The following is a 24,653-nucleotide window of genomic DNA, read 5'->3' on the forward strand; positions in this document are numbered from 1 at the left end:
GGTGGCGGAAGTGGCGGAGAATGATGCATTGAATCTGTAGGTCAATGGGGTGATGTGTGAGGACAAGGGGAATTCTGTTTTTGTTTTTATTGCGGGTAGCGGGTGTGAGGGCTGAGGTGCGGAAAACACAAGAAATGCATTCGAGGGCGTTTTCGACCACTGAAGGGGGGAAGTTGCGGTCCTTGAAATACGGGGACATCTGGGATGTTCAGGAGTGGAACGCCTCAACTTGGGAGCAGATGCGGTGAAGGCAGAGGCATTAGGAGTGGGGGATCGCATTCTTGCAGGAAGCTGGTTGAGAGGAGGTGTAGTCGAGGTAGCTGTGGGAGTTGATGGGCTTGAAATAGAAATACCTCGTATCACGTATCACCCCATTAACCTCCGGATTCAACGCATCATTCTCCACCACTTCTGCCATTTGCAATCTGACCCCACTAGGAAGGATATATTTCTCTCCCCACCCTTATCTGCCTTCTGGAGGGACCACTCTCTCCGCGACTCCCTCATCCTTTCCATCTCCCCACTAGCCCCACCACCCCCGGCACCTTTCCCTGCAACCGCAGGAGGTGCTACACCTGCCCCTACACCTCCCCCCTCACCCCCATCCCAGGCCTACGCTCGGTTCGCGACAAATGACAACACCTTCCAGTCACGAACCACTTCAACTCCTGCTCCCACTCCCGGGACGATATGTCCATCCTGGGCCTCTTCCAATGTCACAATGATGCCACCCAGAAACTGGAGGAGCAGCACTTCATATTCTGCCTTGGAAGCCTACAACCGAATGGTCTTGATGTGGTCTCTACTAGCTTCAAAATCTCCCCACCCCCAGCCTCAACCCAAGACCAACCCTCCCTCTCATCCCCGCCTTCTTGACCTCTCCATCTTCTCTCCCACCTATCCGATCCTCTCACCTCTCTGACTAATCCCCACCACTACCTACCTGCTATCACCATCCCATCTACCTTCCCTGGCCCAAGTCCCCCCCTCTCTATTTATTTCAGAGCCCCCTTCCCCTCCCCCATTTCTGATGAAGGGTCCCAACACGAAACGTAAGCTTTCCTTCTCCTCTGATGCTGCCTGGCCTGCTGTGTTCCTCCAGCTCCACACTGTGTTATCTCAGACTCCAGCATCAGCGGTTCTTACTATCTCTGAGCAAGGAGGGGGAGTTGCCCTTTTGATAGGGGACGACATACCAACAGTGCTTAGAGAGGATATTCTTAAGGGGTCTTCAAATGAGGACATATGGTTAGAACTTAGAAACAAGAAGTGGATAGTCACTTCTTTGAGACTATATTATAGACCCCCAAATAGCCAGCAGGTACAAAGAACAAAGAACAAAGAAAATTACAATACAGGAACATGCCCTTTGGCCCTCCAAACCTGCACTGACATGCTGCCCGTTACAACTAATACCCCCTACCCTGCCGGGGACCATATCCCTCTATTCCCATCCTACTAGAGGAGCAGCTGTATAGAGAGATTGCAGATATCTGTAGGAAGAATAGCGTAGTATTGGTTGGAGATTTTAATTTCCCCTGTGTTGGCTGGGCGACCCAGAGTGTAAAAGGCCTGGGGGGGTGGAATTTGTCAAATGTGTCCAAGAAAGTTTCTTAAATCAATATGTAGAGGGCCTACTCGGGAGGGTGCAACACTGGACCTCCTATTAGGAAACGAGGTTGGACAAGTGACTTAAATGTCAGTCAGAGAGCACTTTGGGTCCAGTGACCATAACTCTCTTAGTTTTAACATAGTTATAGAAAAAGATAGGACAGGTCCACAGGTTAAGTTGCTAAACTGGAGCAGGGCTAATTTTGGGGCCATTAGGCAGGATTTAGCAGAGGTTGATTGCGTGAGTCTGCTGGAAGGAAAAGGAAAGACTAGCAAATGAGAGGCTTTTAAAAGTGTGATATCAAGAGTCCAGGGATAGTATGACCCTGTTAGGGTGAAGGGAAGAGCTGGCAGGTTTAGGGATCCCTGGCTGATGAGGGATGTTGAGGTTCTGGTCAGGAAAAAAAAGGAAGCTATTGGGCTCAAGTCATGACTATATAAAGTGTAGGAGCACACTCAAGAAGGAAATCAGAAGAGCAAAAAGAGGGTATGAGACTGATTTGGCAGATAACTTTAAAGATAACCCCAAGAGTAAAAGGGTGGCTCGGGAGAGAATAGGTCCCCTTAAAGATCAGCATGACCGTCTATGTGTGGAGCCACAGGAGATGGGGGAGATTTTTAATGAATATTTATCCTCAGTGTTTACAGAGGAGAGAATCATAGATGCTGAGGAAATAAGGGAAACAAATGGAGATGTTTTGGACTGCATTCACATTACCAGAGAGGAAGTATTTGCAGCCCTAAAGCTCATTAAGATGGATAAATCACCTGGGCCTGATCAAGTCCATCCTCAGACATTGTGGGAGGCTAGAGAAGAAATTGCAGAGGCCTTTGCAGAGGTTTTTGCTTCATCTTTAGCCACTGGTGAAGTTCCAGAAGACTGGAAGGTGGCTAATGTTGTTACGTTGTTTAAGAAAGATAGCAAAGACAAGCAGGGAACTACAGGCCAGTGAGGTGTCAGTGGTAGGCAAGTTATTGGAGAGGATACTGAAGGACAGGATCAACCAAAATTTGGATAGTGATTAGGGATAGTCAACATGGATTTGTGCGCGGGAAGTCATGTCTGACAAATCTTTTAGAGTTTTTCGAAGAGGTATCCAAGAGGATAGATGAGGGTGGGACAGTCGCTGTTGTCTATATGGACTTCAGTAAGGCCTTAGACAATGTCCGCATGGTAGGGTAGTCATGAAAATTAGGTTGCATGGGATCCAGGGAAAGGTAACTAATTGGATTCAAAATTGGCTTGATGGTAGGAAGTAGAGTGATGGTTGATGGTTGTTTCTTGGACTGGAGGCCTGTGACTAGTGGTGTGCCACAGGGGTCGGTGCTGGGACCTCTGTTATTTGTTATTTACTAAATGATCTGGACGTGAACGTACAAGGCATGATTAGCAAGTTTGCAGATGATACAAAATTAGAAGGTATTGTTGGTAGTGAAGAAGGTTATCAAAAATTACAGAGGGATTTTGATCAGATGAAGAAGTGGGCTGAGGATTGATGATATGCAAGTAAATACGCATAAGAGTGAGGTGTTGCATTTTGGAAAGTCAAACTAAGGTAGGACTTACACTGTAAATGGCAAGGTCCTGAGGAGTGTTGTGGAACAGAGGGACCTACAAGTATTAGCACATCGATCGTTGAAAATGGTGTCACAGGTGGATTGTATGGTGAAGAAGGCATTTAACATGCTGTCTGTCATCATCCGAGGCATTGAGCGTAGGAGTTGGTATGTTATGTTACAGTTGTGGAAGTCGTTGGTGAGGTCGCACTTGGAATATTGTGTACAGTTTTGATCACCCTGTTATAGGAAAGACACATCTAAACTGGAAAGTGTGCAAACAAGATTTATGAGGATGTTGCCAGGACTAGTAGGCCTAAGTTATAGGGAGAGATTGGCCAGGATAGGATTTTATTCCTTGGAACATAGGAGAATGAGGGGTGACCTTATTGAGATGTATAAAGTCATGAGGGGCATAGACAGAGTGAGTGCATATTGTCTTTTTCCCAGGGATGGGGAATTGAAAACTAGAGGACATAGGTTTAAGATGAGAAGGGATAGATTTAAGAAGGACCTGAGGGGCAATGTCTTCACGCAGAGAGTGGTGCGTATATGGAATGGGCTGCTAGAGAAAGTGTTTGAGGCAGGTACAATAGCAATGTTTAAAAAACATTAGGATAGGTACATGGATGAGAAGGGTTTAGAGAGATATGGACCAAAAGCAGGCAATTGGAACTAGCTGAGTGGGCACTATGGTCAGCATGGACCAGTTTCAGCTGAAGGGCCTGTTTCCATTCTATATTACTCTGTCACTCTATGACTCTGACATTCAGAGGTGTTCCATCACTGAATCCCCACTATCATCACTCCAGGGGTTATCATTCACCAGAAACTCAACTGGACTTGCCACATAAACACAGTGGCTACAAGAGCAGGTCATACTGCAATGAATAATTTACTTCCTGACTTCCCAAAGCCTGTCCATCATCTATAAGGCACAAGTCAGGAGTGTGATGGAATACCCCCCACTTGCCTGGTTGAGTGTAGCTCCAACAACACTCAAGAAGCTTGGCACATTCCAGGACAAAGCAGGTGGCTTGATTGGCATTACATCCACAAGTATCCACTCCCTCCACAGCTGACGCTCAGTAACAGCAGTGTGTACTATCTACAAGATGCACTGCAGAAATTCAGCAAAGATCCTCAAACAGCATCTTCTAAACCCATGACCACCTCTATCTAGAAGGACGCGGCAGCAGATACATGGGAACACCACCACATTCAAGTTCCCCTCTAAGACACTCATCATTCTTAGTTGGAAATATATCACTGTTCCTTCACTGTTGCTGGCTTAAAATCCTGGAAGTCCCTCCCTATTGGTATTGTGGGTCAACCCACAGCAGGTACACTGCAGCGGCTCAAGAAGTCAGCCCACCACCACCTTCTCACAGGCAACTAAGATTGGGCAATAAATGCTGGGCAGCCAGCAGCCCCCACATCCCACAATAAAAAAAATCAGAATCTAGCAAAGATGGTCTAAAAAGATAATAAAGAGAGAGAAATAAACTATGCAGGCAAACTGGCAAGGAATATAAAATCTAACAATAACAGCTGCTTTAAATATATAAAGAGGAAGAGGGATGTCAAAGTGAACGTAGGCCTCTGAGAAAATTAATTTGAGGAAATGGTTTTGTGAACAAGGAAATGGCAGAGGACTTAAACAGATATTTTGCATCATTCTTTACGGTGATACTTCGAACATCCGTCAATACTGAAGAATATAGGGGAGGAATTAAGTACAATCACCATTACTAGAGAAGTAGTATTAGACAAACAAATGGGACTAAAGGCAGATATGTCTCCTGGCTCTGATGGCTTTTATTCGAGGAACCTAATAGAGGTAGCTACAGAGATAGCATATGTATTAGTTGTAATTTTCCAAAAATCCTTGAATTCTGGAGGAGTATCAAATTGATGAGGGGAAAGCAGTAGATGTTGTTTACTTGAACTTTAGTAAAGCCTTCGACTAGGTTCCGCATGGTAGACTTAATAGTAAAGTTAGGTTACATGGGATTCAGGGTGAGCTTGCCAATTGGATACATTATTGGTCTAATGCAAGAGACAGAGAGTGGTGGTGGAGGGTTGCTTTTCACACTGGAGGGCTGTCACCAGCAGTGTACCACAGGGATTGGTTCTGGGTCTTCTTTAATTTGTCATTTATTTAAATGATTTGGATGAAAAGATAGAGCCATGGTTAGGAACTTTGCGGATGACACCAAAATTGGTGGCATAGAAGAGAGTGAAGAAGGTTTTCTAAGATTACAAAAGGGATTCTTGATCAAATGGGTCAATGGGCTGAAAAATGGCAGATAGAATTCAATCTGGATAAATGCGAGGTATTGCATTTTGGCAAAACAAACAAGGGTTGGGCTTATACAATATGTGCTAGGGCCTTAAGCAGTGTTGTAGAACAGAGGGACCTAGGGGTGTAGGTACATATTCTTTGAAATTTGCATCACGTGTAGACAGGGTGGTTAAAAAGGCATTTGGCACGCTTGCCTTCATTGCTCAGTCCTTTGAGTATAGTAGTTGGGAAGTCATGTTGAGGTTGTACAGGACATTGGTGAGGCTACTTCTGGAATACTGTGTCCAGTTCTGGTTGCCTAGTTATAGGAAGGACATTATTAAGCTGGAGAGGGCTCAGAAAAGATTTACCAGGATGTTGCTGGGTATGGAAGTTTTCAGTCGTAAAGAAAGGCTGGATAGGTTGGGACTTTTTTCACTGGCGCCTAGGAGGTTGAGAGGTGGCCTTATAAAATTTTATAAAATAATGAGGGATATAGATAGAGTTAATGGTAGTTTTCTTTTCCCTAGGACGGGGGATTTCAAGACAAGGGGTGCATTTTTAAGGTGAGAAGAGAAAGAGTTAAAAATGTCATGAGGGGCAGATTTTTTACACAGCGGGTTGTTCACATGTGGAATGAACATCCTGAGGAAGTGGTGGATGTGGGTACAGTTACAACATTTAAAAGACATTTGTATATATACATGAATAAGAAAGGTTTGGAGGGATATGGGCCAGGAGCAGGCAGGTGGGACTGGTTCAGTTTGGGATTATGTTCAGCATGGACTGGTTGGACCGAAGGGTATGTTTCCGAGATTATGCCAGTATGACATCCATATTCAAAATGGGAGGGAGGCGAAAATTAATTTTGTTACTTCTGATCACCACATTACAGGAAGGATGTGGAGGCTTGCGAGAGGGTGCAGAAGAGATTTAACAGGATGTTGCCTGAATTAGAGAGTATAACCCATAAGCAGAGGCTAGAAAAACTAGGGTTGTTTTCTGTGGAGCGGTGGAGGCTAAGGGGAGACATGATAGAAGTCTATAAAATTATGAGAGGCATAGATAGAGTTGACAGTCAGAATCTTTTTCCCAGAGATGAAATATCTAATATTAGGGACATGCATTTAAGATGAGAGGGTTAAAGTTCAAAGGAGATGTAAGGGGCAAGTTTTTATACACAGAGTGTGGTAGGAGTCTGGAATATGCTGCCAGGGTGGTGGTGGAGGCAGATACAATAGGGGCGTTTAATAGACTTTTAGATAAGGACATGAATATACAAGGAATGGAGGAAAAGGGACCAAGGGCAGCCAGAAAGGATTATTTTAATTTGCCATCATGTTCAGCACAACATCGTGGGCCAAATAGCCCATTTCTGTGCTGTACTGTTTTATGTTCTATGTTCTATGACTGTGTGGAGTTTGCATGTTCTCCCCATGTCTGCGTGGGTTTCCTACAGGTAAGAGTAACAAAATTCTGATTAGTGTAACGTCTGTTGTTGGATAAGCATTGGCCTTGGAGGGAGTACAATGCAGGTTCACAAGAATGATACCTGGACTTCTGGTGTTAAGTAATGAGAGACAATCATACTAAATAGGCCTGTTTTTGTTAGAATTTAGGTTAAGAGCTGATCTTATTGAAGTCTTCAAGATATTAACAAGAAAAGACTGTAGCTAAAGATAAACTATTTCTACTAATTGGTGATTCTAGATTTGGAGCATACTATATAAATTAGGGCCAGACAATTGAGGAAATATGTTAGGAAGCACTTCAACACACAAAGATTGGTAGATGTATGGAATTCTCTTTCACAAATGGTAGTGGATGTCAGATCAGTTGTTAATTTTAAATCTGAGATAGATAACAATTTCTTGAGCAGAGGTATTAAGGGGACTGAGCCACAGATCAGCCATGATCTCATTGAATGGCAGAACAGGCTTGAGGGACTGAATGGCCTATTCCAACGTAAAGGCACAATTAGCAGCACTGAACTAGTAGCTTATCATTCCCTCGCCTAGTCATTGCCCAAGTCTCAGTTTCCTTCTGTCATCAACTCTGGTTGCATTCTCCCTAAACTGTGACTCTCATCTCCTTCCCCTCTTTCCCAGGACTGAGTCTCTCTGAAAGCCTCCAATCCCCAGACCCCAAACTTTGGGCTGCTCACGGTTCTTCCAATCACAGACTGGTTCTGTCCCAAGCTTGCTGCTGATAGGCTCATGCATAAACCTGCAGGAGCACACATGGGAAAAAGGACCTCCGATTGGAGGAGCAGCTCTTTGTGTCATCTTCTAAATAAATTTTCTCTTTAGATCTTTTTTCCTGGTCTATGATCCTTCTTGTTAAGGGCAGCAGGGTGGCTCAGTGGTTAGCACTGCTGCCTCACAGTGCCAGGCACTCAGGTTCAATTCCAGCCTTGGGCGATGTCTGTGTGCGGTTTGCACATTCTCTCTGTGTCTGCGTGGGTTTCCTTCGGATAGTCCAGTTTCCCTCAGTCCAGAGATGTGCAGGCTAGGTGAACTGGCCATGCTAAATTGCCCATAGGGATGTGTAGATTAGGTGGGTTATAGGGGGATGAGTCTGGGTGGGATGCTTTGAGGTTCAATGTGGACTTGTTGAGCTGAAGAGCCTGTTTCCATACTGTAGGGATTCTATGATTATGTAATTTTAAATTATTGGAATCTTGTAAATGAGCTGTAAATGACCCACCAGTCAAACAGATATTGGACCCAATGAAATATTGTCAGGCTGTACATGGCCCACAGTCTGCAGATTGGGCATCCCCAAATGAGAGGAAACCTGGTCCCATTTCTCGTAGATCAAACACTCTGCAACTGTCTCTCCTGAAAGTGATCCAACTTTTTTTTAACCAACTTGTGTTGTTGCTTCAGTGACATTTCCTTCTACATTATGCGTCAGTCCTATTTTGGATGAAAATATTCTGATTTCCTTCTAATACCTTAGCGTAATAATTTTTACTGGTAATATTTGGCAGGCTTGTACCTCATTGCTGGATGAGCTATCTCTAGGTACAATCTATCAAGGAAATTTGTGCCAGAAAGTATTTTATTTTCTGTGTAATTTTTTTTAACATTTTATACATCTCAATTCAAATGAGAGTATCCCGTTATTATTCTAGGTCAAGTCAAGATCTATAGATGGAATGTTCCAGAAAGATCAGGACCTGGTATTGGAGACTCAAATTGTATCACCTGGATTTATTATTCTGCAGTACGATTTGTGAAGGTAACATTCAATTAAATTGGCTATACATTATAAACTAGATTTTTGAAAGCTTTAGAAATTTATTAATGTTTTGCATTTTTAAAAATTTGTTCCTGGAATGTAAATGTTGCTGACAATGCCAACATTAATTGCTCATGACTAATTGCTCGAGAAATTAGTGATGAGCCTTAATCTTGATCTGCTGCAGTCTGTGTGGTGTAGGTCTTGGAGATTGGGCTCATCAGTCACTCAGGGATCTACAGAACCTATGACTGGTGACACAGAATTTTCCAGGTGGACAATCATTCTTGTTAGCGAACAATTGTCGAGGATGAGAACCCCCATGATGCTGTTAGAGAGGGATTTTCGTGGCTTTCAACCAGTAGTAATAGAGGAATAGTGACATTTTTTTCAAGTTAAGATAGTGTTTGATTTGAAAGAAACTTGCAAGGAACTTTGGTTAAAATTCTGCATATTTTCAGAAGATATTTGGTTATAACAATATACTTTTATATCACTTTACAATTTACAATTCCAATCTAGGCATTAGACTTTTCTCAGAGTGAAGGTGCAAAATTCAGGTCTGTAATACTCACTTAAGGCATCTGAAGCATGTGTGCTCATTTCTAGTAGAGGAAATACCAGAGGTCCTATTGTTGAGGCCATTAGGGTACATGTAGTGAGTTCCCAGAGTAATTATGCAGTGCAGGTAGATCATGACTCCAGTTGATGTGTGACATTGGCTTTGATGCAGCACTGCTACTTTGAATGCTGCAGCTGATAGTCTCTTTTAATCACGCGCTTCAACTGCAGAATGTTACTACCACTGGTGCCTTTTAAAAAGATCATCGCTTACTTTCAAATTGGTTACTGATTTTTGCTACTTATTGCTATGATGGCACTAAATACTCGTACATTCTAATATTCTTCAAAATTGCTAAAGCTGTACTGTGTCAGATATTGATTCTACTAATTTCAAGGCTTTTTCATCAACCAGTTGCACCCAAAAGTTACAGTAATTGGCATTCCTCTTGACTTGGAGAATGAACAGAGGTCACACATACCAGGGCAAGCAGCTGGCAGAGGGAGGATCATGATCAAAGGGACTGTCACCAAAATATCAGATCAACTCAGGGTGTTGGGGGAGCTGTTCTCCTACCTGAAGCAGAGCGAGAGACAAGGTATCTGATGTGTGCGCTTCATTAACATTATCCCCAGTGAAATATGTCACCTGATGCAACCACAACTGTAGCATGAGAGCACAGTGAGTGCTACGCTCTAGAAAATAACACACTGAAGAGCACGTGTATTCAAAGCATAAAATGCTGAACAAATCTTTGACATATTGATTAAAAGCTAGCAAACACACAAAAATGAAAAGATTTGAATCAGATTTTAATGTCAAGCATAGTACTTTAATGTATTTTAAAATTGGCTTTTTTATTGCATATGCACAGAATGAAAATGACCATCAGAGGTGACTATTCATGGTCAGAAATTATCAGTGGTGTCAGCAAAGACTTTGTTTCAGAAATCTTCCTCCTAACCCCTCAACCCCAGTTTCTGTCTGCCCCTCTTTAAGGAGAACAAATTAATCTCTTTCATTTAAAATTAAAACTACATATAGGTACGCTGAATTTCAGGGCAAGTGAAATCTAAGAACACTAACACATTCTTTGTTTTCTAAGAAATGCGTGTACAAGCAGACATTTAGTGACTTGCATGTACCTGTCTAATTTTAGAGAATGTCTTTCTCTGAAGTGTAGCTAGAGAACCCCTCTTATACATCTAATTCCAAAGTCCAATCTGAACCGGTCTGAGTGGAGAAAATGATCAAGGCTCTGATCTGGTATTCTTCGTATTCTATTAATAGTTTATTATACCTCAAGTAATTTACAAACATCAGTATTCTCCAACAACTTAGGCGACACGGTGGCACAGTGGTTAGCACTGCTGCCTCACAGCGCCAGGAACCTGGGTTCGATTCCAGCCTCGGGCGACTGTCTGTGTGGAGTTTGCACATTCTCCCCGTGTCTGCGTGGGTTTCCTCCAGGTGCTCTGGTTTCCTCCCACAGTCCGAAGATGTGCAGGTTAGGCGGATTGGCCATGCTAAATTGCGCGTAGTGTCCAGGGAGGTAGAGGGTGCATGTTAGGTGGGTCATGGGGGATGGATCTGGGTGGGATGCTCTGAGGTTCGGTGTGGACTTGTTGGGCCGAAGGGCCTGTTTCCACACTGTAGGGATTCTGATTCTAACTTAGAAATATCAGCATCCTATTCTGTTCAAGTTAGATTATAACTTATAGATGCTTATCTTTTGATTTCTGAATTACACATACCATACTAATCACTCAGAGGAGTATGTTTCCAAATGATTAAATGATCATTTGTGCCTGTGGGTAACCTTGCAAGTTACTGTCCCTTTCACTAAATCTATGTTACCCTATAGGGTAACAGTCAGACCTGTGACAATGATTGCTGCAAGCCCTCATGTTTTTGAGTGTACTTTCTTGTATTTTGCAACAATCCCACTCACACATGAAGGTGCTTTGATGAGGCTGATTCTCCCTTATCACTTAGATTTTGGGTTTAGAATTTCCAAAGAATGTAGGTACATACCCAGACATCCTAAACCTACAACTCATTAGTTTTTCAATACTATTCACAGTTCTACAGTTTGGTCACAGGAGTTCAACTATCAAGATTAATAATTTAAATCCATTTGCAATTAATATTGCCCCTCCTGAGTTCTTTATTTCCAAAAATAATAAATCACTCTTAATTGCTTTTAAAAACAAAGCCTTTCAAAATTGTCACTATGTGCAATGTTGGATACCTATTGAATAAAATCTCATCTCATGCTGTGAAGTCTCTTGTGGCATATTCATGTGGAATCTGTGTATCATAGCAGCTATCTGACTAATAAGATGATAGTGCGTTCAACACAATTGGGATGTCCTCTTCAAATGAGGAAGGAAAGAAAGGAAATAAAATTTTAAAATATGTAATGGTTCACCATAGAGTTGGCCAAAATGATTTATCCAAACATGTTAATCAAGTTAAAAATGTAAAGGTAAAGCGCCATTATTCACACATTTGGAAGTGAAATTTCCAATGCAAGATTTGGAACACTAGCCAAGTATTTGAAAAGCCATAATCAGCTTGGATATAAGACCTGGTCACAATTTCCAGTCCCTGGTTACTTTGTTTTTATAATGATCCTGCAAAGTGCTTTGGGATATTTTGCTTTCTTTTAAAGCTGCTGTATAAGCACAGTACTGGTTCTCGTTGTACCTCTATACCTCCCTGATCAGAATATGCAATGTTGTGGTGTAGAATCTTGTGGCCGTTATTGCATTTTTCAAAATGATTTTACCAGCCATAATGTACCTCCCCTTTCACAGAGCTAGCTGCTCACAATTTTAGGCACCCTGCGAAGACATGCCACTCAACAGTGTGCTTAGCAGTGGCTGCATGTTGCCGTCATGTATGTAAACATGCAGCATAGAGCTGTGGGGATGCCAAGCCCTTGGTGAGCAACCAACCAAGTGAGTTACATTGTGTTGTGCTGCTGTTTCATAAATGCCAGTGATAACTGATTCTTATCCGGAACAGATTTTACCCCTTTTTCACAACTAAGTCCTTCTTTTATCTTCTGAGGTACCAGAGGGACTGATGGAGTTACGAGGAGGAGACCAACGCTGCCTACTCTCAGCTCAACTTCCACCTCTGAGGAGGAAGTCAGTCAACCCACAGAGGGTGCACTAGCAAGAGTTTAACTTGCAACCCTCACCGGCTCAAAAACATTCATCTTGGTCATTATCTTATTTAGATTAGATTTGGGAGTACAATCCAGTGAGCATGTCATATGTCCCTGCAGCTGGTCAAGGAAGAAACACCCAGGTTTCTGACACTGGGAGGACTGCTGGAGATCAGGCTCATGGTCAACGCTGGCAACTTGTATCAAAAGCAGTGCGCACAAATAAATTCTCTTCCATTTCAGATCCCATTAACTGAATTTCCCTATTTTTTGGCAAAGTGTTCTTTTTTAGTGAGACTGATGATGGGTGGTATGCTATTACCTAGGTCGAATTTTCTCATGCAATCATCTGCTCTTTAGCTGCTTATTAATGCATCCTGGTCTCTACAGTGTCCAGCTCATGGAATCATGCTGCAAGAGAGGCAGAAGTGTTCACTGCTGCCAGGACATTGCACTGTTGGTGCTGCTGGTGCCACATTTAATACCAGGTCCACACTGCTTCATACATCATAAGTCAGGAATGACCTCTCCCAATGTCCCATTTGCTGTTATCTTGGAGGACATGGCGCAGAAAGAGAAGCTGGTGCCCAGTTTCTCTGACAGGCTATTGGAGGTTCTGTTGGATATGGGCTGATTGAGATAATGACAGTGTCGTTTCCTCGACATTGCCAAAGGAGGTCAAGCCAGCCAGGATAGAGTAACAGCTCAGATCAGTGCAGGATGAAACTCAGTGCTCAACTGTGCTGAAAGATAGTTAATACCCTTGTACTCAACACAAGGGTAAGTGCCACCATTTTCTCTCTGCTGTCTTAGACTTACAGAGCCACCATTACTCATTTTAACTCTGGCACTGCACACACCTCTCACCAAAGCTAATGGGCTGCAACCTTCAATATTGCATACAGCATGCCCACTCAAAGCCTCCTACCTACCTCAATCTTCTTATCCTTTGCGCTTTCCATTCACTTGAGACACCTTATCATCTTTCCCTCTCATCGATCACCATAAATGTCCCTCCTATCTACTTCTGTTATACTCAATTTCTCCTTTGTGTCGTTGCGTTAAAAAAGTTGCTCTTTTCCAGGCCAAGCCTGGCAGTGGGGCGTTGCACATCATGTCTGAAGAGCTTGCGCTGGCGACAGCTGCAGAAGAAGATGACCACTTGTGGCGATGCCAAATCCTTGGTGAGCAACCAACCAAGTGATTTTCATTGTGTTGTGCTGCTGTTTCATAAATGCCAGTGATAACTGATTCTTATCCTGAACAGATTTTACCTCTTTTTCACAACTAAGTCCTTCTTTTCTCTTCTGAGGTACCAGAGGGACTGATGGAGCTACGAGGAGGAGGCCAACACTGCCTACTTTCAGCCCAAATTCCATCTCTGAGGAGGAAGTCAGTCAACCCACAAAGGGTGCACTAGCAAGAGTTTAACTTGCACCCCTCACCAGCTCAGAAACATTCATCTTGGTCATTATCTTATTTAGATTAGACTTTGGAGTACAATCTAGCGAGCATGTCACATGTCTCTGCAGCTGGTCAAGGAAGAAACACCCAGGTTTCTGACACTGGGAGGACTGCTGGAAATCAGGCTCATGGTCAGCGCTGGCAAAAGATGATTCCACAGCCAGGGCCATTCATGACTTTGCAAAATGCACAGCCGGACACATGATTAACAGGCAGCTTTATTAGAGGCAGTCGACAAAATGGATCAAAAGATGGAAGAGTCCATCAACATCAGTTCCCTGCTGGCTCTGGCTTACCTACATTTGGCTGTCTCCATGGACATTCTGGCTATTGCTGTAGAGACCTTGATCCAGCATACTGTGTCTACTGTTATAAGCTGCACTTAGTTGGTGTAGCCATAGGTGCACAGTTTCCTTGACTTCACTTCAGGTGCCCCTTTCTCTCAGGATGACAGAGTGGTGCCAGCAGGCATCCAGATAGAGAAGGAGACACACACACAGGAGCTCCCAAAAACTTCTCAAGTTCCTGCAGAAATATCTAGCTTATCCAGATCTCCCTGATTATTATGTAGATAATGAGAAGGATGAGGGCAGAGCACTCTGAGTGGGCCTGAGCCTCTAAAGTCATAGCTTCAGCAATGACCAGTCAAGTCTTCCAGGCTAACAGGGCCAATTACAGAGGAGGTTCCTTGTACTACAATTGCTGATCCTAGGACTGCACTTAGATATTGTGGAAGGAAAGGGATGAAAAAAATTACTAATGGCAAGAGGGAACATTTCATTGCAAGTAATCCTGCACTTTCTTTAAACAATATATTCTCTGACACTCTTAAAATGTATGTTTTGGTCTCTTTAGAGCTATTGGACTTCATGAAGTCACACCCATTTGACATATGGGCATCCTCCCCAGGGGAAGGCAATGGCCTACCATCTTATCGCTAGACTGTTAATCCAGAGATCCAGGCAATGTTCTAGGGGCCTGGGTTCAAATTGCACCATGGGAAATGGTGATTGTTGTAAAAACCCACCTGGTTCACTAATGTCCTTTAGGGAAGGAAACTGCTGTCCTCACCTGGTCTGGCCTATGTGTGACACAGCAATGTGTGGTTGACTCAAACTGTCCTCTGGACAATTCGGGATGGGCAATAAGTGCTGCCTTAATCAGTTACGCCCCCATCCCCTGAATGGATAACAAAAAACCTCTTCAGACATCCCAAGGATGAAGGAAGTAATTGACAAATGTTGTTGTTATCACAGGCAAATGACTCCTGACTGCCGATGGCATTAGACATCAGTGATCTTTGAATCACCAGCCATGTTCCTGCATTCTCATGTAGAAAACACTGGGGTCCCAAGTAGTGTGCAGGGATTGTGTTAGGACTAGCTCTGAATGTGTCATCTTATGAATAACAGCATTGAATCAATGATGATTCCACATATCTCCATAGGCAATGTCTCATTCTATCTTTCACCTTTTCAAGGGATTGCATTACCATTCAAGGCTGGAGCTGTACAGTGGGAAATTCACACCACTCTTCCTCATAGCTCAATGACCTATTAAAAGAACTTGCACAAAGTGGTAGGTGGGATGGTGATAGGTGAGTGCAGGTAGGGAGTGGTGGGGATTGGTCAGTGAGGTGGGAGGGGCGGATAGGTGGGAGAGAAGATGGACAGGTTGCATCAGGTCAAGGAGGTGAGGATGAGAGGGAGAGTTGGACGTGGGATTAGGCTGGGGCTGGGGAGATTTTAAAGCTGGTGAATTCTGTGTTTAGGCCATCGGGCTGTAGGTTCCCGAGGCGGAATATGAGATGTTGCTCCTCCAATTTGCGGGTGGCGTCATTGTGATGCTGGATGAGGCCCAGGATGGACATGTCGCCCAGGGAGTGGGAGAGAGAGTTAAAATAGTTCGCGACAGGAAGGTGTTCTCATTTGTCATGTACAGAGCGCAGATGCTCTACAAGACGGTCTCTGAGTCTCACTACTTGCATGACATGCCCATCTTGCACTCACCTATCACCATCCCACCTACCTTCTCCAGCCCCACCCCTCCTCTCTCTATTTATTTTTGAGCTACCTTCCCCCTCTCCGTTTCTGAAGAAGGGTCCCGACCTGAAATGTCAACTCTTCCGCTCCTCTGATACTGCCTGGCCTGCTGTGTTCCTCCGGCTCCACACTTTGTTATCTCTGACTCCAGCATCTGCAGTTCTTGCCATCTCTTGCACAGAGTGCTGCTGCCTCTCTCAGGATAATTTCATGTCTGTAAGATGCTCAAGGATTTCAGTGCAATTTGACAGTGTATCCACAATCTGAAATATTGAAGGCTAACTAATAATGGAAAGATTGTAAAAGAATTGCTATTTGATTGCAGGTCAATCTGCTACCTATTATGAGGGCCTGCAATGCAAAACACTCTGATTCCGTATGCTGTCTGAAGCACTAAAAGCCACCTAGCTGCAATATCATATGATGTTACTGTTTTGCTGACTGCTGCTTTCTCCTGAATGGTGAGGTGAACCTGTAAAGTTCAGATACTTTAAATGTGGGATCAGTTGAAGACACCGTCTATATAATCAAATGGATAAGAAAACATTTAATTACAACAATTACAAACATTCAAAACTGCAGAAATAGCTAGGTCCACATGTACTGTGGACTGACTATGGGCTGTTTGCTATATAATCAACAGAAAGCAAGACATTGAAAGGACAACCACACCCAACTCATTCCTTCCAGAAGTGGGCCTTATAACGCTTTGTCCAGTCTCTCTGGCTCGACGATGCATAGCTCTATCGTGGTCTCTTGGATGTCCATCCATTTCAGTACCCTGGTACTCATCCTCATCCTCAGAGGATTGCTGTCAATCCTCCATTTTGTCTCTGCCCAGCACAATGAATCCTTTGTCGACTGAAGTTGTGTAGGATGTAGCATGCCACACTGATGTGATACACCAGTTCTGGGCCATATCACAAGGCCCTGCTTGAATGATCCAGGCAACAAAACCTCAGCTTAAGGAGACCTATCGTCTGTTTCACTCTGGCCCTGTTGGAAGCAGAAGCAGCTTTATATTGCCATTCTGCGTCATACTGAAGGTTTCATAATGATGACATTAACTACTAGCCATGTTTGGAGGTCACCGGTCATAGTCCAACAGATTTATTTGAAAACACTCTGAAACTTGTGTTTTCAAATAAACCTGTTGGACTATAACCTGGCGTCATGTGATTTCTGACTTTGTCCACCCCAATCCAACAGTGGCACCTCCACATCGTGTTTGGAGGGGGTAGTGCTTGTTTTTCCAATATGTACACATCATGGCAGCTCCCGGGATGCCTGGCACACACCTGCAAAATCTCACATGTATAGTCACAGAAGTGCTGCATATTGATGGAATAGAAGCCATCCAGTTGATATATTCTGTAGGTTGGTGATTAAACACTCTTAAAGGAAAGTAAATGCAGATTATAGCACCCTGCACTTGGGGAAACCATCATATTGGAGAATTCTACTGCCTGAGCAGATTGATCATACGGCACTGTTATAAACTGTTATCAGGGAAGGTGGTGACAAAGTGTTAATATAACTGGGTTACTAATCCAGAACCCAGGTTAATGTTTGGGGATGTGTGTTTGAATCCCACCATGGCAGATGGTGAAATTTCAATTCAATTAACAAAAGAACTGGAATAAAAAGCTAGCCTAATGGTGAGCGTATAACAACTGTCAATTATTGTAAAAAACTATCTCGTGCAGTAATGTCCTTGAGGGAAGGTAATCCACCATCCTTACCCAGTCTGGCATTCATGTGACTCCAGAACCAGAGCGATGGGTTTTTTTAATTGACTTGTGGGACGTGGGCATCGCAAGCTAGTCAGCTTTGTTGTCTGTCCCTAGTTGTCCTTGAGAAGGTGGTGGGCTGCCTTCTTGAACCGCTGTAGTTCACCTGCTGTAGGTTGACCCACAATATACTGAAGGAGGAAATTCCAGGATTTTGACCCAGCGACGGTGAAGGAACAGCAATATATTTTCAAGTCGGGATGGTGAGTGGTTTGGAGGGGAATTTGAAGATGCCGTCGTTCTCATGTATCTGCTGCCCTTATCGTTCCACATGGAAGTGGCTATGGGTTTGGAAGGTGCTGTCAAACAACATTTGTTAAATTGTTGCAGTGTAAATATAGTAGATAGTACACACTGCCACTACTGAGCATGGTGGAGGAAGTAGATACTTGTGGATGTGGCACAAATCAAACAAGCTGCTTTTTCCTGGATGGTGTCAAGCTTTTTGAGTGCTGTTAGAGCTGCACCCAACCAAGCAAGTGGGAGTATTCCACCACATTCCTGACTTGTGCCTTTTTGATGATGGACAGTTCTAGGGAAGTCAGGAGGTGAGTTTCTCCCAAAAGTTGTCCAAAACACTGATTGGCTCTTGTAGCCACTGTGTTTATGTGGGGAGTCCAATGAGGCTTCTGGTCAATGGTAAGTCCAGGGACATTGATGGTGGGGAATGCCATGATGGCAACACCATTGAATGTCAAGGGGTAATGATTAGAGTATCTCTTATTGGAGATGGTCATTGCCTGGCATTTGTGTGGTATAATTGTTACTTGCCACTTGTCAGCCCAAAGTTGGATATTGTCCAGAACTTGTTGCATTTGAACATGGACTGCTTCAGTATCTTAGGTATTATGAATGGGGCTGAACACTGCAATTATCAGAAAACATCCCCACCTTTGACTTTATGGTGGACAGAAGAACATTGATGAAGAGCTGAAGATGATTGAGTCTAGGACACTACACTGAGGAACTCTTGTAGAGATGTGCTGGAGCTGAGATGACTGACCTCCAACGACCACAACTGTCTTCTTGTGTTCCAGGTATGCCCCCGATAACCACTAATTTCAGTTTTGCTAGGGCTCCTTGATGCCAAACTCAGTCGAGTGTATAGGGAATACCTGGGCAATTTTCCACATTGTTGGCTAGATACCAGTGTTGAAACTGTACTGGAAGAGTTTGTCTGGGGGTGTGGCAAGTTCTGGAGCACAATCTATTGCCGGAATATTATCAGAGCCCATAGACTTTGCAGTGTCCAGTTTCTTTATATCACGTGGAGTGAATCAAATTGGCTAAAGACTGGTATCTGTAATGCTGGGGACTACTGGACAAGGCCGAGATGGATCATCCAGTTGACATTTCTGGCTGAAGGTTGCTGCAAATGCTGCAGACTTAACTTTTACACTTGTGTTGGGCTCTTCCATTGTTTAGGATGGGATATTTTTGGAGCATCCTCCTCCAACGAGTTGTTTGATTGTCCACCACCATTCGCAACTGGATGTGGAAGGACTGCAGAGCTTAGATTTGATCTTGTGGTTGTGGGATTCCTTAGCTCTGTAACTTGCTACTTGTGCTGTTTGGCATGCAAGTAGTCCTGTTCAATAGCTTCACCAGGTTGACTCCTCATTTTTTAGTGTGCCTGGTTCTTCTTCTACATGCCTCCCGACACTCTCAATTGCACTGGGGTTGATCTCGTAGCTTGTTGATAATGGTAGAGTGGGGAAATTTGTCAGGCCATGAGGTTGCAGATTGTGCCCACAGCGCTTCATGGATGCCCAGTCTTGAGTTGCTAGATCTGTGTGAAGTCTGTCCCATTTAGCACGGTGATAGTGCCACACAACACGATGGAGGTTATTCTCAATGTGAAGATAGGACTTTGTCTCCAGAAGGATTGTGCGATAGTCCCTCTTAACCAAGTCTAGCCAGTTATGTCCTTCAAGACCCACCCAGCTTCATCAGTCATACTTCTGCTGAGCCATTTCATGGTAGTGGACTTTGAAATCCTCCTCCCAGAGAACATGTTATACTCTTGTCACAGTTAGTGCTTCCTCCCGTTGAAGGCTTGTGTCTGCATTGCTTCACGTTTCTGAATTAGTAGGGGGACATTGGATGCAAAGTATGTAATGAGCATGATTGCTTTAGATCATAATTTGTAATTTAGTTGTTGCCAATAGAATGAACTTCCAATTAAATCCAATTTATTGGCAGATGGATGGCATTATAGAATCAGTTAATGCATGATTAATACAATTAATCTAAGCAGGGTCTTGCATGGAAAGAATTATACTCCACCTCTGAAGTGAGAAACAGTGACTGACTTCATCCACGGTGCATGCAGTGGCAGCCATTTTGTCTCCTTATTACACTGTTGTGTTTGGTGTATCATTGCAAAATTTTCAATTTCATGTCAAGGCCTGAAACTAATCATAGAATCCCTGCAGTGCAGATAGAGGATATTCAGTCCATCGATTCCTCCTGCCCTCCGCAGAGCATCTTACCCAGACCAACCCCTAACTCTATACCCATAAACCTGCATTTATCATGGTTAATCCACCTGAGTGACCTGCATATTCCTGGACAAAATGAGGCAGATATGATAGGGGCGTTTAAGGAACTTTTAAAAAAGGTCATCAATATACAAGGAATGGGGAATTATGGACTGAGGGCGGGCAGAAGGGATTAGTTTAATTTGGCATCATATTCAGCCCAACAGTGTGGGCCAAAGGGCCGGTTCCTGTGCTGTACTGTTCTATGTTCTATGCTGCAATTTGGCATGGCCAATTCACCTAACCTGCAGATCTTTGGACTGTGGGAGGAAACCAAAGCATCCAGTGGAAGCCCACGCAGACACTGCAAGAATGTGCAAAGTCTACACAGACAGCCGCTTCAGGCTGAAATTGAGCCCGGGTCCCTGTTGCTCTGAAGCAGCAGTGCTAACCACTGTGCCACCCCAGGATGAACACCATACCTTTCACACACTTTTTGTTGCTATTGCCCCTGCATGCCCAATCACTATTCTGTCTCCCCCATTTCCATTCAGCCCCTTTAACTTCTTATTAATGACTGAGCCCATGACTTTGTGAGTTGTCATACCCTTTTTGGCTGTTCACTCTCCTCATATTGCGGTTAGGCTTTTTGTGAGAGCACCCCTCCAACAGCTCCACGTCCCCTCCTATGCTCAGTGAGATCCTAAATTTCTGTCTTGTATTATCCCCTTTCACCATGTCATGAAGTTGTGCAGAATAAATCGTGAATTGGAAGGCAGGAAGCTAGAATTTATTTGTAGAAAAATGATAAGGGAGAAGAGTGCGTAGTCCCTTTAAGCGGTAAAGTGCTTTTCTAAGTTTAGAGATTTAAATGAAAATGTGTCTGTAAGCAGCTGAATAGGTACAGACAGTTCTGAAATTGAAACATGTATCAATTGGTTGTGTGATTAGAAACCTTGGTCTTGTTTTGATGTTTTGGCAACAAGCTGGAATCAGCTAATTAATTTAAACTAAACACTGAACGATTGAAAACCAGTTGAATTTACCTCTGATGGTTTTGACAACCTCAGATGAATTCTATTATAAGAAAATTGATATGTCATCCAAGGTATATAAGGACAGGGTTTTTGAAAATCAGTGTGAGAGTGAACTGCTCTGAGAAATAAGCATTTATCTCTCACAAGAAATTGCCAAGCTCTCTAAGAAAGCACTATCTATCCATAAAAGGTACAATGGCACTTCTAGCTAAGAGTCCTCACAGAAGGTTTCACAGAGAAAGTATCCCTGAGTGTTGGATTAGCAGAAGAAGGGTGTTTATGACTTGAGAAGAGCAGAAAAAAGGCGTGTAGACATTGAGAGATTAAGTTTTAATTCATTTTCTTGTTACTTGGATTTATATTAATGGGAATTGTGTTTAGTGGAACAGCATTCCAGTAGAATTTAGTTCAATTAGGGAATAGTTAGTAGTTAAGGGGGAATTGTTCGGTTTGTTAGTAATTCTGTTAATTTGTTCACTGTTAGAGTTAAATAAATAAATTGTTACTTGTAACTTATAAAGCGAATAGCAGGGATTTTCTTTTATTTAACCTCCCCTTCTCCATAATAGTTTAATAAGTTAGGCAAGGTGAGGTGAGCTTCTCTAGGTGTTTTGAGTTTAATTATTAGAAGGGGACCTCTACTTCTGTCATAACAGACTGGGGGCTTGTGTTTCAATTTTAAATATCAAAGGGGATCGACCTTCCCTTCCTAACAGTTTGATGGCTCGGGTCCAAGATCTGGCTGGTTTGTGTACAGGATCTGAATGGATTTGGACAGACTTAGACAGACGTGGGGATTAGTGTCCTAGATCTTTAAGTGCAACTTAGGTGTGAAAAATCTGTTTAATTTTGGTTACTTGTGGTTAGTTAAATCAAAAGTGAGGGAGACGGCTCCTAACTTTGCTGAAGAGGTTCCGAGATTTGGATATGCCTCCCAAATTTGCCAAGAAAGTTAGAAAAGCAAAGGAAGGAATACTTTTAGAATTTGCAAACAGGCTAGAATTGGGTTTAACTAGGGACAAGAGGAAAGCTAAAATTGTAAAGGAGTTAGTCAAGCATTTAGGGATACCAGAGAAATAGTAATGTTCAGGGAAGCTAAAGAAAATTAAATTGCAAATAAGACCACTGGAGACCATCTAGAGAATGAAAGGGAATTGAAACAGTTTGAATTATGGTAACAAGCAGAGGAAAAACAACAAGAAAGAATATTCGCATTGGAAAAGGTAAAGTTGGAACTAGAAGCAAAAAGACTTCAAATGGCAGAAGGAAAAGTACAGGATAGAAGTAAGGATGAGCTTACACATTGTAGTCAACAGGCTGGTAGGGATCTATATAAACATGCCTAAACATTATCAAAGTTAGATGAAAATGATGTAGAATCATTTTTTTATTCTCTTTGAGAAATTGGCTAGGCAGATAAATTGGCCAGAGACTTGTGTGGGTAATGTTAATTCAGACCAAGTTGGTAGGCAGGGCTAATGAGGTGTTTGCAGTGCTGGCAGGGGAGGTGTCAGGAGACTATGTAGGAATGAAACAGGCTATTTTGAGTGCCTATGAAATGATACCAGATGCATGTAGACAACAGTTCAGAAATATAAGGAAGGAACCAGGTCAAACTTATGTTGAGTTTGAAAGAATTAAACTTAGCAACTTCGATAGGTGGGTGAGAGCATTAAAGATAAGAAAGACATATGAGGATCTTGGAGAGATTATTCTGCTGGAGGAGATTAAAAACTCACTTCCAGAAATGATAGGAACTCATGTTGAGGAACAGAAAATTCAACCAGCAGGAAGAGTTGCTGAGATGGAGAATGAATATGCATTAGTGCATAAATTGAAATTTAGCTTCCAACAGCAATTTCATTCCGTGAGGGATAGAAACTGGGAAAAGGGAGATCTTTCAATGAAAAACAAAGTAGATCTATCAAAGTAGATCAAAGTAGAACAGTTTAGCACAGGTGAAAAAGGAAACTGAAGGGTGTGAAAAGCAAGTGAATGTAAGAGAGGGAGACACACAGAGTTGCAGTACCAGTGGTTTAAAAAAGGCACTGGGAGAAAGGATGTAGTAAAAGATGCTAAACCAGTGGGATTACTTGAAGTAGTGAAGGAAATTCCAGAAGAAGTTGAGGACTTGCAGGAGAGTGCACAGCCGAGTCACCAGCTGGATAGTGAGATAGTGCCCGATCTCCACAAAGACTTCACTTCTGTGGTAATGTTTATTCAGGAAGAACAGGGGAGAAGGTAAAGAAATTAAAATATTGAGAGATACTGTTCTCTAATAGTAAGAGATTAAAGTATTTGCTCTCCTTCTGAAATGTTACCCGAGAAAGTTGTAATCTATGGAATAAATGGTGAGAGATTTAGTATTCTCCTGTGTGAGATCACATTGGAAAGTCCAATCAAGACTGGGGAAGTGACAGTGGGAGTGACTTAAGGAGTGTGTATTCCAAGAATACAGTTTGTTCTTGGAAACAACCTAGCAGGATCAAAGGTGGGAGTGACGCCCCTTGTAGTGGAGAAGCCGAAGGAAAACCAGGATACTGAGGAGTTGAAAGTAAAATAGCCTGGAATTTTCCCAGACCATGTGGTAACAAGATCCCACAGTCATAAGTTACAGCAAAAAGGAAAAACCAAAGAGAGAGATGAAGGAGGTAACAAGGTGTAGAACTGGATGAACACAGCAGGCCAAGCAGCATCAGAGGAGCAGGAAAGCTGACGTTTCGGGTCTGGGCCCTTCTTCACCGTGTTATCTCAGATTCTCTAGCATCGGCAGTTCCCACTATCTCAGAGAGATGAAGGAGTTGAGATCCAGTTAACTGACACCCTGTTTGATGAAATGGTAAAAGAAAAGTTTGAACAGCTAGAGGATCAGGCAGAGGTTTTTAGATCTGAAGCATTAATGAAGTCATAACAAAAAAGACGATAAAAGGTTTATATCATAAAGCCAACTTGGAAAAGGATTCATAATGTATTCCTGAATGTTATTACCTTAAGGATAGAATCCTAAGGCGAAAATGGAGACAGTGGCAGGTTACTGTAGAAGATAAATGGGCAGAATTGCACCTGATTGTTGCCAGTAGTATATTGACAGGAAGTATTGTGGGTAGCACATGAACTACCTGTAGGAGGTCATCTAGGAGTGAGGAAGGCTCAGGCAAAGATACAAAAGCACTTCTATTGGCCTGGATTACATAAGGATGTGGTTGTATTTTGCCATACCTGTCATATGTGTCAATGTGTGGGAGGAGTATGGGGAGGGATCTGGGGAAAGCGGCTGCTTTAGCAAGATAGCGGCAGGGTAAGACACTCCACTGGGAGCTCCTCTGCTCGCCAGTTCCTTTTCTTGTCTTTTGTTTCTCCTCTTTGTCCTCCTTGCAGTATTTCTTTCCCCTGTCGCTGGGGAGTCGA

At 43.0% G+C, this 24,653-nt stretch overlaps 1 protein-coding gene across 2 annotated transcripts in view; it reads left to right on the top strand.

Moving 5' to 3' along the window:
- LOC109917838 (ferroxidase HEPHL1-like) overlaps nucleotides 1–24,653 on the top strand; it is a 266,721-nt gene that overhangs the window by 78,252 nt on the left and 163,816 nt on the right. For both annotated transcript variants that reach the window (XM_048598134.1, XM_048598135.1), the window contains exon 15: nucleotides 8,589–8,695. In XM_048598134.1, the coding sequence (XP_048454091.1) occupies nucleotides 8,589–8,695 (107 nt within the window). The remainder of the gene's footprint in view (nucleotides 1–8,588; nucleotides 8,696–24,653) is intronic.

This window comes from Rhincodon typus, chromosome 6, assembly GCF_021869965.1.
Source record: "Rhincodon typus isolate 14 chromosome 6, sRhiTyp1.1, whole genome shotgun sequence".
In the NCBI taxonomy this organism is placed as follows: Eukaryota; Metazoa; Chordata; class Chondrichthyes; order Orectolobiformes; family Rhincodontidae; genus Rhincodon; species Rhincodon typus.